At 44.6% G+C, this 14,649-nt stretch overlaps 2 protein-coding genes and 2 non-coding genes across 7 annotated transcripts in view; all 4 read left to right on the top strand.

Moving 5' to 3' along the window:
- pik3c2a (phosphatidylinositol-4-phosphate 3-kinase, catalytic subunit type 2 alpha) overlaps positions 1-7,794 on the top strand; it is an 88,456-nt gene extending 80,662 nt beyond the window's left edge. For 3 of the 4 annotated variants that reach the window (XM_056598483.1, XM_056598485.1, XM_056598484.1), the window contains exons 27-33: positions 894-1,101; positions 2,138-2,262; positions 2,546-2,663; positions 4,917-4,998; positions 5,372-5,478; positions 5,622-5,747; positions 5,868-7,794. In XM_056598483.1, the coding sequence (XP_056454458.1) occupies positions 894-1,101; positions 2,138-2,262; positions 2,546-2,663; positions 4,917-4,998; positions 5,372-5,478; positions 5,622-5,747; positions 5,868-6,050 (949 nt within the window). In that variant the 3' untranslated portion in view covers positions 6,051-7,794. The remainder of the gene's footprint in view (positions 1-893; positions 1,102-2,137; positions 2,263-2,545; positions 2,664-4,916; positions 4,999-5,371; positions 5,479-5,621; positions 5,748-5,867) is intronic. The other variant, XM_056598486.1, reaches the window with a different exon arrangement.
- A 1,723-nt stretch (positions 7,795-9,517) lies between these two features.
- Positions 9,518-12,820, top strand: rps13 (ribosomal protein S13). The gene is made up of 6 exons (XM_056598487.1): positions 9,518-9,579; positions 10,092-10,140; positions 10,226-10,304; positions 11,306-11,475; positions 12,259-12,359; positions 12,754-12,820. The coding sequence occupies exons 1-6, from the start codon at positions 9,557-9,559 to the stop codon at positions 12,785-12,787; spliced, it is 456 nt and encodes a 151-aa protein (XP_056454462.1). The 5' UTR covers positions 9,518-9,556; the 3' UTR covers positions 12,788-12,820.
- Positions 12,032-12,159, top strand: LOC130389917 (small nucleolar RNA SNORA19). Its single transcript, XR_008896695.1, has one exon. It is a non-coding gene; the product is annotated as a small nucleolar RNA SNORA19 (small nucleolar RNA).
- Positions 12,423-12,550, top strand: LOC130389916 (small nucleolar RNA SNORA19). Its single transcript, XR_008896694.1, has one exon. It is a non-coding gene; the product is annotated as a small nucleolar RNA SNORA19 (small nucleolar RNA).
- Positions 12,821-14,649: the final 1,829 nt, after the last annotated feature.

Here is a 14,649-nt window from a genome sequence, read left to right on the forward strand (position 1 = left end):
ACACCTACGGGTAATTAGGCTGCTTCAGACCAACCCTTTTGACACTTGCGCCGCGGCGCAAGCATCATTGATCCGCCTGTAAAATAGCGATAGCGCCGTAGAACCGCCCACAAAGCTACTTGCGCTTTGCGCTTCCCACTTGCGTTTCAGACCGTTAAAATAGGGCCCATAGTGTGTTACCAGTAATTTTGTAGTAACCTTGTAGGAACCAGGAAGTGTTATTGACGGTTCCGCTCTCAGGTTCCTCTGAACTGTTCCCCTCTCTGGTTCCTCTGAACTGTTCCCCTCTCATGCTCTGCTCTTCTTTCATCAAGTTTCATATCACTTCCTCTCTTCTTCACTTTTATATTATTTTCCAATCCAATCTACTTCAGGTCCTGAGGTGGAAATCATCATTGGTATCGATTAGGTTTGGTTAGGTTTTAATAATAATAAAGGTGTAAAAGATCCTGTTCATGTGTTTGTTTGCTCGAACTTTTTTAACAAATTGATTATCGAATGTCAAGTTCAACTCGTCAGAGCATGGCTTTAATACCTGTGTCAGGGGTTGGATTACTACTGGGGCTCCCATGCTGTATGTATAATGCCCTCTCTGTCTCCCTCTGTCTCTCTGTCTCCCTGTCTGTCTCCCTCTGTCTCTCTGTCTCCCTGTCTGTCTCTCTGTCTCCCTGTCTGTCTCCATCTGTCTCTGTCTCCCCCTGTCCGTCTCCCTCTGTCTCTCTGTCCCTCTGTCTCCCTGTCTGTCTCTCTGTCTCCCTGTCTGTCTCCCTCTGTCTCTCTGTCTCCCTGTCTGTCTCTCTGTCTCCCTGTCTGTCTCCCTCTGTCTCTCTGTCTGTCTCTCTGTCTCCCTGTCTGTCTCTCTGTCTCCCTGTCCCTCTCTCTCTCTCCTCCAGGCTGATTGAGTCCAGTCTTGGCAGCATGGCCACCAAGTTTAACTTCTTCATCCATAATCTGGCCCAGCTGCGTTTCTCTGGTCTGCCTGCTAGTGACGAGCCCATCCTGAGCTTCTCCCCGCGGACCTACAGCCTGAAGCAGGACGGGCGGGTGCTGCAGGCCTCCATCTTCTCCTTCCAGAAGAGATACAGCCCTGACAAACATTACGTGAGTCAGGCTGGTTATTGGGACTACCTTCCCCATGACCTCTGGTCTGGAGAGAAATGGTGTGATCTCAGTGAGATCCCACCAATCCGGTCTGCTCTTGAAATCGAAGAAAGAGCTAATTGGATAATATTTAGTGACTGTATATGATCAATATTAAACAAAATCAATGTTGGACTCAGGTATTTATATGATCAATATTCCAATCAAATCACACGACTGCATGCTGTTCTCTGTACAAATTGACTCAGTACTCACCTATGGACCGTCGGTCAATCCCCACTTAGTAATAATAACACCTATGGACCGTCGGTCAACCCCCACTTAGTAATAATAACACCTATGGACAGTCAGTCAACCCCCACTTAGTAATAATAACACCTATGGACCGTCAGTCAACCCCCACTTAGTAATAATAACACCTATGGACAGTCAGTCAACCCCCACTTAGTAATAATAACACCTATGGACCGTCAGTCAACCCCCACTTAGTAATAATAACACCTATGGACCGTCAGTCTTAAGATGCGTTCACACCAACAAAAAAAGAAGTCAAAGTCAATGTAAAGACTTGTTTTGAGGCGTGAATTGATGAATGGCGCAGAGCGAACAACCTGGTTCCCTTTTCGCGGGATTCTACTCAAGCAAACACTTTGGTCAAGGTGAGATATTTGAACACGTGATGCTTTGTGGTGACGCCAACCAGCGCTCACTCCCTGATGAGTAAACACCACAAGGAGGAGAAAGGGATTGTTGCCGTTTGTGGAATCCCGGAGCGCTATATCTCTATAATATATAATAATTATCTATATAATATATAGTATCACGGCCAAAAGCTGTGCGTCACCTGATGATATTATGAACCCCAAACGACTGCGTTGGGCTCTCGTCTCTGGTACTGCCCAACAAGTGAAGGCTCGTAGTGGTGGTTATTGGTTGAGAAGGTCATACTTGTGCAAATCCTTCAACCAGGTTCTTCGCCCAAGTCAAATTTGCGTGACCAATGGAGTTTTCTCCTGGTTGTGTTCTGTCTCCTCAGACCTATGTGGTGAGGCTCCTGAGGGAGGGGCAGAACGAGCCCCAGTTTGTTTTCCGCACCTTCGACGAGTTCCAGGAGCTGCACAGCAAGCTCAGCATCCTGTTCCCCCTCTGGAAGCTGCCCAGGTAATCATCACAGGAAAAGGGAAACCTTAAGGACCCAAAGATGCTGTCTGTCTGCCTCCACTCTGTGGTGGTAACCTCCCAGTGATGTCTGTCAGCCTCCACTCTGTGGTGGTAACCTCCCAGTGCTGTCTGTCTGCCTCCACTCTGTGGTGGTAACCTCCCAGTGCTGTCTGTCTGTTTCCACTCTGTGGTGGTAACCTCCCAGTTTTGTCTGTCTGTCTCCACTCTGTGGTGGTAACCTCCCAGTCTGTAGTGGTAACGTCCCAGTGTTGTCTCTCTGTAGCTTCCCTAACAAAATGGTTCTGGGCCGCACGCACATCAAGGAGGTGGCGTCCAAGAGGAAACTGGAGCTCAACAACTACGTCCACAACCTGCTGAGGAGCTCCACAGAGGTCACCCAGGTGAGATGGGGGTCAGGCTCCTCCCCTGTTATATGGGTGGTAAGAGAAACTTAACAGGTTGTTAGCTGTTAGCTAGCATGGCAATGCTACGGAGCGAAGCTGAGAAAGTATATATATTTTAAATGTATGAGAAGTTCTACAGAAGGTCATCATGGCCGAATAACCTATTGAGGCACCACCTCACCCAGCAGTGACTGACCGTGTGTCTACAGAGGATCACATCTTTCTGCTATAACAGCAGGCCTGTCGCACCACTTATTCCAGTTACTCATGTGCGCATGTGCCAAGCAGCCTGCAGCTCACACACACACAGCACGCGCGAACGCATACATACGCCACAAGCACGCACAAACACATAGCACATACTCACCACATACACACACCACACACACACACGCACAAACATACATGGAATCACATACACACACACACGCACACACCAAGACAAAGGCAGTGACGCATACACGGAAGCACACACACACACACGCGCACACACACGCTCGCACACACACACGCATGCACACACACCGTACGTCAAGACAAAGGCAGCGACACACTCGCCGAGCTAAGACCTTACGTTTTTAAAGATAACTGCTCCGCCATCGACACTCACCCAGGTAAGAACACACACACCGCAGCGACACTCACCCAGGCAAGACGTTATGTTTCTAAACATAACGGCTCCGATGTCGACAAACTCTTCCAGGTAAGACGTTCTGTCTATAGACTGTAGAAATTGCGATAAAATAAGGGAAGAGACAATTTCTCACCTCGACATGCAACAGCGGGTTGTTCATTTTGTCATATTAAAACAGTTAAATTCGAACATCGCACTGACCGGCATATCAACACAGAAGTCACGTTATTCTTAAAGAGACAGCGTCCCTATAACACAGAACGAAAACTTGTCAATGAAACAGTATCGTGAATAAGTCCACTACAAGACCACACTTTGTCGCTCAAACTTAATATTACCCTCCTCCTTGAGCCTCCCCAAATGTCTTGCGATATTGATACCCCCCCCCCCCCCCCCCCCTGTGGACTGTTTTAGTTTTACTTTTCTTATGTTTTGTGTGTATGCTATGTGTGACTGTAGGCTACTGCTGCCTGTCTTGGCCAGGAAGAGATGTTTAATCTCAATGATGATTATTATTTTCAACTAACCAATAGTAGTTGCCCTGCATTTTAAAATGTCAATGCACTTTTCAGCCCTGAATAACAGTAAAATCTATTTAATAATTGATTTGAATGCATAGTATACTACACTTTCCGTTGAACTATTACCCCTGTTACCATAAATTGATTTGAATTTATAATGAAATCAAATGCTCACACACTTGCTGCTTTCAGACACACGTGGAAGTCCTGCCGTATGTGCGAACAGCATATCCTGACATTTGTACCCTGAAAATCTCCTGAATAATTTTCTCTCGGAAATATAAATTACCTTATGTGAATGAGGAGTAGAAAATCACACTTTTCTCACACTTCAGTGGGCGTGTTGTTGACGCTTCTGTATGTCATTGAGTGGCCCCCTAAATGATAATCAGCCTGTTGCCTTTTGTTCGCTGAATGGTTAAAAAATATTTAAATGTTCACACTGCTTTTAAGAGACATTTGTGGTGAACGAATGTTATACGTTGTAAAATTATAGGCAACATTTTATTATATTATGCGCTCAGAAATTTGTTCCATAATCGACTTGGGTTTCGACATTATTGCTACGGGTTTAATTACAACTAGAGGTTGAGTGCGTGCGACGCGCGTGTGAAAACTAGTATGTTTAATAGCATGATCCAACAGTCGATCGCTGGGAGGATCGGTTGTAAGAACAAAGATTCAGCTGGAGTTTTTCCTTGTTTCCACGTGACTACGGAGGTTTTTGGGCCAGAAACCAGAGACTTAACTCCACTTCAAGAGGGAATTCTTCAAAACGCAGCCTTACTGCGTCATGTGGATGGGCAAAATCCCAGCTTCTGACGACACGGTGCAGTAGAAAGCCGTTGTCACAGGCTGATGGTTTTCTTCAGTTCTTTTACATATTTGATCAGAAAGTTAAACCACCCCTTACTGGCCTGGCATGCTTACTACACCCTTCTTACTACACCTTTCTTACTACACCCTTCTTTCTACACCCACGGAACCTCTCCAGAACCTGGAGAGGTCCCGTGGCGTCTGATTGGCTCCCCCTCTTGCAAGCAGCCCAGATCCCACAAATGGTTTTTCTTATGGTCCCTTGATATCTCTCGACAGTGTGACCTCATCTACACCTTCTACCACCCGGTCGCCCGTGACGACAAGACAGAAGGTGTGGAGGCCACGCCCAAAGCTCCAGGTATGTCTTACCTGATGGAATCATGTGGGGGCCTTTTAATGTACCTTATAATTCCTATCTTCATCAGAACACAGGCATATCATGATGCTAATCATGGGGGCTTAAATGAATGAGTAACATCAGTCTGGGTCATGCTGTTAGACCGCTCTGATGAAGCAGGCTGCTTTCATCTGACTAGTTTACAAAGGTTATTTTGAAATGATGCAGTCGATTAGTTTAGTTGATTCATTTGCACAATGAAAGGAAACAATAAAAGAACAGATAAAAAAGAATTAAGAATTGAAAAGAAGCTCCAGATGTGAGCCAGCTGGGCTGGTCAGACTAGAGGAAAGGCTGGAGTCGGGAGGCTCTAACATTGTCTCTCCGGTTCCAGAGCCCCCCCTCAGCCCCACAGGTGGCCGGGTGGAAGGAGAGGTGAAGGTCTCTGTGTCGTACAGGAACAGCAACCTCTTCATCATGGTCATGCACATCAGAGACCTGGTACGTGCACTGCCCACCTCCTTCTGTCCAACGGCTCGTCTTTACTGGTGGTTTTCTCTACAAGTTCTCGTATTGTCTTGTGTAGGAAGATGAGCAGTAGCAATCTATCCATACTTCTACTACCAGTGATGTTGTGTCTTCAGGTTTCTGAGGACGGGACAGATCCAAACCCCTATGTGAAGACCTACCTGCTCCCTGACCCTCACAAGACATCCAAACGCAAGACCAAGATAACAAGGAAGACGAGGAATCCAACCTTTAATGAGATGGTACACACAACACTGAGCAGTTTGATACTTAGTGCATGGCATAAGTCTGGGGCCTTCATGGAGTGGGTTCTTCTCCCCACAGCCTGTGTTCCTTCATGTAGTTGGTTCTTCTCTCCACAGCTGGTCTACAGCGGCTACAGTAAGGAGACCCTGGGCCTTCGGGAGCTTCAGCTCAGTGTGCTGAGCGCCGAGTCGCTGCGGGAGAACTTCTTCCTGGGTGGCATCACGCTCCGACTCAAAGAATTTGACCTTAGCAAAGAGACGGTCAAGTGGCACAAGCTCACCGCTGTCCCCTACTTCTAGACCCCTACTTCAAGACTCCTCTCCCGACCCCTACTTCTAGACTCCTCTCCCGACCCCTCCTTCTAGACCCCTCTCCTGTGCCATACTTTTAGATCCCCTCACATGTTACTTCCTGGGGACGGTGTGCACGCATCTGTCTTCAAAAATCCCAAGCTCCTACAGACGGCCCTCAGAGAGGAACAGCTCCTACAGACGGGCCTCAGAGGGACAGCTCCTACAGACGGCCCTCAGAGAGGGACAGCTCCTACAGACGGGCCTCAGAGGGACAGCTCCTACAGACGGGCCTCAGAGGGACAGCTCCTACAGACGGGCCTTAGAGGGACAGCTCCTACAGACGGGCCTCAGAGGGACAGCTCCCAACCATCACTCCTTTGTTTCACTCCATCTTTTATTGTGCCTCCCCTTTCCTCCCCCTTTTATCAGGCTTATCGAAAAAGTTTGTGGCGAACAATCTCTCTCACCGTGTTGCTCTTTTCTAAACGATAACAGAGCTGTAATGTTTGTACATTTTGACATTAGAGGACCAAACTGCTTCCTTCAGAAGAGTATATATAGATTGAGACATTTATTTTCCAGACCTTTGTAATCGAGAGGATTCTTTTATCTACATAGACAAAAAGTGACCGGCATCCAGGTTTTGCAGGAGTGACGTCTCGGAACATTATTCCCGAAAGACGAGACTGTACGTGGCCTTATTGATGCCTGGAATGTGCCGAATTGATTATTAAGGCTGGAAAATGAACAACTGTGCCTACAAAGATATGTTTTAACACTCAGAGATCCACTTGACCAAAGGGTCCAGTAGAATATCTTAGTGAAGCCTTCAGCTACTAAAGCCTTGGGTGTTTCTCCATGAGGGCTTCAGAACTAGGATCTGCAATATGAATGGAGCCGGGATGAAGGGCCAGCCCGGTCATCCCGGGACCCCTGGGGGGTGGGAGGGTCCACCGTTTAGCCCGGGGCCACCACTGGTTCCTCAGTAACAGCTGAATAACATTTAGTTGACCGGTGAATTATCAGTGTTGGGCAACTTAGTTCAACTCTGTAGAAATCTTAAGTTAAACAAAAGGGAACAACTGCAATGGAGGTTGGTTGGCTATCCTCGTCCTCTCCTGCAGCTAACGATAACTATGAGATGTTTAATAAATAAAGTTAATTACCTGGAGGGAAAACCTTTTCTTATAAATAGAATATCTAAAAATACAGTTATGATTTAAGACACTTTGCTCACAGTATGAATAATGGTGATACACTATTAGAGACTGTATAAAAGGAGTGTCTTAACATGGCCTGTTATTTATTCTTCATTGGTGATCTTTAACCTTATGATTGTGTACTATAATTCATCTACCCTAAAGAAAATTAAATGTTTTTGGAACAAGATGTGTGTGGCTTCTTTGTGTATTTTGAGTCGATCTTAAAGCCCTCCTGTTTGGCTGCAGCCCACCTGTCTCTCTGCAGCCTACCTGTCTCTCCAGCCTACCGGTCTTTCTGTAGGGAACCTGTATGTCTGAAGCCAACATGTATGTCTGAAGCCAACCTGTCTGTCTGCAGCCTACCTGTCTGCATCGTTGAGCAGGATGCTTCAGCCTTTCCTGCTCAATAACGTGTATCTATAAATCTCATTTTCTTTTGATAGATCTGCTAAAATTATCAACTAACTGAGATATGTTGATCATAGCACATGATGATATAGAAGTCAACCTTTTTGGGATAAACAAGCTACTTGATTTAACTTCATATTTGCTGCTCTACTCAAGAGAAGAGAGTAGAGAAGGTTTATGTTGAATAACTAAAGTCATAATCAATGTTTTAGTATACAGAACAAGTCAAGTTTAGTTGTAAAGCCCTTGATTACATTATCAAAGGGCTTTACTTTGATCTTACTTTATAACACCCCCCTTACCCTAGCCCCACAAATGGCAACAAGAAAACAGTGGGGGATCTCTCCTTCCATATTTAGAAAAGAAACAAAGAAAAGAGAATCTTCCATAGTGATAGGTTGGCTGCTGAGGAGGCCGGTAGCGGTCCCAGCCAGCAACCCTTAAACCAGTGGTTCTCAACCTTTTTTGAGCAAACGCCCCCCTGACCTTACGCTGATCCTCTGGCACGGGCACCGCGGCCTCCACGAAAACAGATCGCACGCAGAGGCCTAATAAGGCCTATATATTTTGTATTTGAAATGCAACGGTCTTTTCGTGGAGACTACGCTCAGAGCAGGTGAACAAGAGGAAGGAGGAAAACGGGCTATGAAACAAAATTATATATTTTTCTTGCTATCGGTCATGTTTGATTGTGTTGCGTTGGTTATTGAACTGTTGACCCGCAAACTTGGGTTATGTTTATCAGCGTTACTATAGAGGTCATGACGATAGCTGATGTAACGGGAGTCCGGGCATGTGCAGGACCGAACCGCGCTGTATTATCACTGTTCCACTGCGCATAGACAGTAAAAAGTAGCTGAGACGGTAGAGGGGTTAGAAACCAATAAATGAAAATCGGCCATGTATTTCAGGTAGCCTATTTCTTCACCCAAAAAAAAGAAAAAAAAAAGAAAAAGTTTTAAATCCCCCCTAAAAATGTTATCACGTTCCCAGCGCCCCCCTAGATTGTGCGAACCCCCGTGCCCCCGTTGAGAAACCATGCCTTAAACAGACAGCATTAGGGCTACATGGTGGAGGGTAAACGAGGAACGCGTAGTAGACCTCTCACCTCGCACCTGCTGCAGAGGTAGCTACTGCTGTCTCATAGGCTTGCTGTAATGAAAGCTGTACATCCGTTCAGGATTTATAGATTAATAGTACCACCTTAAATCTCACCTGGCGTTTGATGGTAGCCTTTTGAAGAAGAGGTTTATGTGGTTGAATTGACTTTCTAATAAAATATGGTTATTGAGTAAAGTACTGTTATTACACAGCAATTATCAATTATAAAACCCCTAACCATAAAACATGTTTGTATTTTTTTTGTTTTTTATTTAAACAAGGCTTACTTGAGGATAGTCAAGTTGAAATATAAACTACACATCATTACTAACAAAGTAGGTTTGTAATATGGTGTTAAGAGAAGGGTGATGTCCATTTGCAAATTGCTACATAATGGAAACATCTACCGAGGGTCAAATAATTATCAAAAGGAATAATAATAATGGGAACGAGTCTAGTTTAAGTCCCATGGGTTGTCTGTTAGAAACACTCATCTGTCTGAAGGCCTTCATTGTCAGTTTGAAATAATTATTGCCGATATAGTTGATATTGATAACTTATAATGATATTGATAAATCCAACAAGGAGACTCATATGTTGGAAAAAAAATCTGAAATAAGTGAATGATCGGTACCTACATGGTGTTTTAGTGTTATTTTTAGTGATATATTTAATGTTATATCTTTGGTTCTAAACCGGAAAGCTGATAACTCGTGCCGTGTGTCGTATACGTCACTTCCTGTGCAAACGCAAAATAGCTCTTTCCGTCGCTTCAGCGGCCTCTCTTCCTCCAGCGCCATCATGGGTCGCATGCACGCTCCCGGGTAGGTGCTCCTTTAGACCAATCTATCTCCTTTTAAATCATTTTGACGTGTTCAGATGTTGACATATTGTACGGTAACACCACCACAGTCCTTCGTTGAATCAAACGAAGAGCTTGAATTCGTTATTGAGACTGAAATTGTGTTATCTAATTGCGGTCAGTCCGCTTCCACTTCAAAAGCTGCTGGTGGGTAGCGGCAGCTAACGCTAACACATGCTAACGCTGGAACATGTGGAGGAACTTTGGTTTCAATAACCGTAGTGTTGCTATTCAATGTCGTCTACATTCACGTAAACTGCGCGATGGATTATTTTAGGTTATGTTACAGTTCTTGGTGTTAATCTGGAGATAGAAACTATATGTTCCCTGAACACGTTTAGGCTCCGCGGAAAGGCCTTCGATACTCCTACTGTCAGAGGAGTACCTAACCTAAAGAACTAAACCCTGTTTATTCCGGAGGTCTAAACCCTGTATGGTCCATGAGGAATAACCCTTGTTCTGTCCCGTCCACAGAAAGGGCTTGTCCCAGTCTGCTCTGCCGTACAGGCGCAGTGTTCCCACTGTGAGTATCAACCTGTTCTCTATCCACATGTAGAACAAAGACCTGTTTATTCGATGGTCTAAACTAAACTTTCAATTTGTTCCAGTGGCTGAAACTAACATCTGATGATGTAAAGGAGCAGATCTTCAAGCTGGCCAAAAAGGGTCTGACTCCATCTCAGATCGGTGAGTAGAGCTCCACACGGTCACGTAGTCAGTAGTCAGTAAAGCGGCTCGTTGAGGATGTAAAATAAAAGGCGTAAGCTTCCCGGGGCCTCCTGCTAAGCCAGTTATTAACCGGGCCCATGTTAACTATAACCGGACAGACAAGTTCATAAGCTATGGTTCAGTCTTTTTGACAGCTGCTTGCATTAACGGAACAATACTTTATCCAGCATCAGGACTTATCTTTTTTGTAGCTTTGTGGTGTCATGGTGCTGCACCCGCTCCAGGGGTCTGGTTCCTCCTGTTCAGAGGACCAGAGCCCCATGTTGGTGGCCATAAAGAAATAACCTGCATTGTTGAACCAGCAAAACGTAATACTTCTCGGGTCAACAAAATATCCCTGCTATTAAAATGTATGAAGGGAGATGATGCTTCTATCCTCAGACCCACGTCAGTATTGAGATGCCTGTAGATCTCAGAATAAGGTGATGCACAATTCACTATCTCCCCCATACCTTCCATAAGAGTGGAGATATGTCATTTGTGCTAGAGAAATTGGAGGTAAATTAGCGGAGTGGCTTCACGGTGCCTCCTCCGCCAGTCCCCTTCGTACAGAACGACATGGAGCTGGACTTCAGATTTGGACATTTTTCCATATTCTGCTCCACCGACTAAAATAACATTGGTTTGCATTTAAATCATTTTTTGCCGTGGCTCAATATAACCTGACCAAAGAACATTTCTCTAAATGTTTTCTGTGCATTAGTTAGATTTTTTTGCCACAGTTGTTCACTGTACTGCTCAAGTCAGCTGAAATTGTACTCTGTGATCAATTATTGTGATGCAGGAAATGGTACTAGCGCAACACTTCATTTCATGCTGGGCATGTTGTCACAAAGTATCATAAAAGCAACGCTGTCTAGTGAATAAGTGCAGCTGGTATTGAAGGTCTCCGGAGCCCTCCCTGTGGACTAGTTGAGAGGACTGCTTCATATGGAGGTGTGACTGTTGTCTCTCCTCAGGTGTGATTCTGAGGGATTCCCACGGTGTGGCCCAGGTGCGTTTTGTCACAGGAAACAAGATCTTGAGGATCCTGAAGTCCAAGGGCCTGGCCCCGGACCTCCCAGAGGACCTCTACCACCTCATCAAGAAGGCTGTGGCAGTCAGGAAGCATCTTGAGAGGAACAGAAAGGTATGATGTAGTCAGGCTCAAGAATAAAGCATTGCATTCACTGATCACATATCAGGAGTAAGCAGCTGTATGCTGAGCTCCAAACATTTGCATTCTTATGTGCATTAAGTGTCAACGTGAACATCTCTGTAGTAGGCTGTGCATTTCTGGCAACAATACTATTCGATATTCGCTGAGAAATATTTTACTAATATTAGGAAATCGGGCCAAGTGGGCGGAGCGTTAAACAGCATTGAGAAGAGCCGTGTAATGAATAACCAGTCACATTCATTATTCAATATACTACATGACTCAGACTATTTGACCATCGTTGCCCATCCCTAACCTGTAGGCAATGCTCATCAGTGGTGATTTCATTAATGTACATCTTGCTCATTGGGACTTTAAGGTTCAATAAATGTGCTTCCACATCACACACATTTAGAAAACCCAACCACAATGTGTTTTCGTTCGTCTAGACTTAAATTATTTGACCTGTGGTGGAAAATTAGAGTGGCTGCCAACATTTCTATGTTAACTCTTTGATTGCAGAACTATGATCTTACATGGTGAATTGATGCACAATTCACTATCTCCCCCATACCTTCCATAAGAGTGGAGATATGTCATTTGTGCTAGAGAAACTGGAGGTAAATTAGCGGAGTGGCTTCATGTGCCTCCTCCGCCAGTCCCCTTCATACAGAACGACATGGAGCTGGACTTCAGATTTGGACACTTAAGTTTCCTTTGGTCTTTGCTCAATGCAATTTCCTTAATGTTAACCGTTTGAGTGCTGTCTTCCAGGACAGGGATGCCAAGTTCCGGCTCATTCTGGTGGAAAGCAGGATCCACAGGCTGGCCCGCTACTACAAGACCAAGAGAGTACTGGCCCCCAACTGGAAGTAGTACGTATACTTACTTACGTATGCTTGCTAGTACACGTAAGATACTGACCAGGTGTATACTTGGTGCACAATTCATTGTCTGCTCTTACATTTATTAAGAGATGGGATATTTCTGTTGTGCGAGAAACACTGGAGGTAAATTAGCAGAGTGGCTACCATGTGCCGGCTCTGCCAGTCCCCTTCGTACATCCATTATATAGATATCACGTCTTCATTGGTGTGGTCTTTATTTCAAATGACGTTAGACGCAATTCAGGAAATGCTGACAGGATTAAATGTAGTTGCTATAAAACGTAAGTATCGGATTGTGACTACTATAAGTGTCAACTGGCAGCCTGTTTGTTGAACATGTGTAGATTATTATTTTTAACGCCAATTTTTTTTCTGTCAACAGCGAGTCCTCTACAGCTTCTGCTCTGGTGGCATAAACAATTTTTGGATCAATAAAAAAATAAATTCTATATTTTGTCTTGTCATTCTTTTGACTGTTAAGGGAGTGTTTCAAAGCATGTTGTGGTGGTATAAAATGATCCAATTAGGGCATTATGGCTTTATATTTAATTTAAACGGACGAATTTCCCTATTGGGATTGAAGTCCAAACATTATTCAACGAATCGTTTTAGAGAAGATGGGGGGCGTGTTATCGCCATAGTTACGACCCACGGCAACTTGATGTTATTTTTACTGCCGTTATGAGTGTATTCGAAAAGAATCACATCGTTATACTAATCGTGTGTTCCTGAATCCTCGGACGCCAGCCTTCCACGTTGCACTTCTGACGTATTTTGATTGTGCCATGAAATTGGCACTCCACTCCAATAATATAATGGGCTATATAGGAAAATTGAGAAACTGTAATCTCATAGTCTTTTTCAAGCCACTGATTGTGTAGGGTACAGCTGGCTTGCCGTGTGAATACGCATAACTTTTCATTTATATTCATTCAAAATATTAACATACTCTTTAAAAACTAGAGGCCGTTTTGTTTTATATAATTTGTATTGCTCAGTAGTTGCAACTTGCATGCCTACATGAGGCCGTAGGACAGTTAACAGACGAGCTGAGCTGGTGACGTCATCGAGTCCGCTGCTGTGCGTACTCCCTTCCTCGGAATTGTTTACTTGAAGTCCAGACTTGCCAAGTACGAACTTGCGAGTCCGTAGTTCGCGCACTTGGGATTGAGAAACGGCCATACTCCTCACCCCATCAGCCACGAGGAGGCTAGGTGGGCCGTTACTAGCAGGGGAGGTGGCGCCGTGGGTGGCGGATTGAATCGGCTGCCAGATCAACTCTGTCCTAGATGCGCAATAATGACGCACTTCCTGTAAACGCTGTCTTTCCATTGTCATTCATTCCCATGTTATCTTTAAGTATTAACGATCTCCTTTTGTTTTCTAAAATATGAATAATCGAATGTACAAATTATAGTTGACGATACTTGGGTTATAAAGACGAATCGGTTAACTCCATTCACTGAAAGGGGTGATCCACTTTATTTCCAGCGCTCCCAACACGATTCAAAACAGCGACCCACACGCAGACACTTCCGTTCTCCTCCTTCCGAATAAAGGCCGATTTATACCAGAGCCCGTCTACGAAGAGCCTGGGCACTCCCTATACGCCCCATTGTACCGATTTTGGTTGTAGTTCCATGAGACATCCACTGGGGGTGATCGCGGGCGAGTCCAGATTGAATGGGAGTCTATGGGGCTAAACGGCTAATTATGCCTTTCACCTGCTTGTCGTTGAAATATCGCAAATTTTATTGTAGATTCCGCAAGTTCAATATAGATTATGGTTCAAAAGTCAAATGAGTGAGTACTTATGTCCTTTCGATTTCTTAGTTTGGGCCGTTGTTGGCCAAACACGCTAGCATTCTGCTAATGAATGCTGATTGGTCAGGGACGGACTTGCGACTGATTACGACCAGAGACCCCTCTTGACGGCATCTGAAGCTGAAGAGCATTCAGAAACGTGTTAACTCAATTTTTGCGTACTGTATTTATATTTTCCTGCAGACCCTTTTATTTTTTAGATAGTATGTATGGTGAAAGTACATGGCCATGAATGGAATTTCTTCCATTTCTTGTGTTCAATGTTCAATGTGTTATATACATGGTAGGTAGGCTACGGTATGACCACCTTAAATAATACAGTCAATATCCCGCTCAATGGCCCTCATTTATCAAACGAGCGTACGACAGAAAACGTGCGTAAAATGGATCTACGCTCATTTCAACGTTGAGCTTGGCATTTATCAATTTGAACGTGAGCGCAGGCTGCGATGAA

This window comes from Gadus chalcogrammus, chromosome 9 (assembly GCF_026213295.1).
Source record: "Gadus chalcogrammus isolate NIFS_2021 chromosome 9, NIFS_Gcha_1.0, whole genome shotgun sequence".
Classification (NCBI taxonomy): Eukaryota; Metazoa; Chordata; class Actinopteri; order Gadiformes; family Gadidae; genus Gadus; species Gadus chalcogrammus.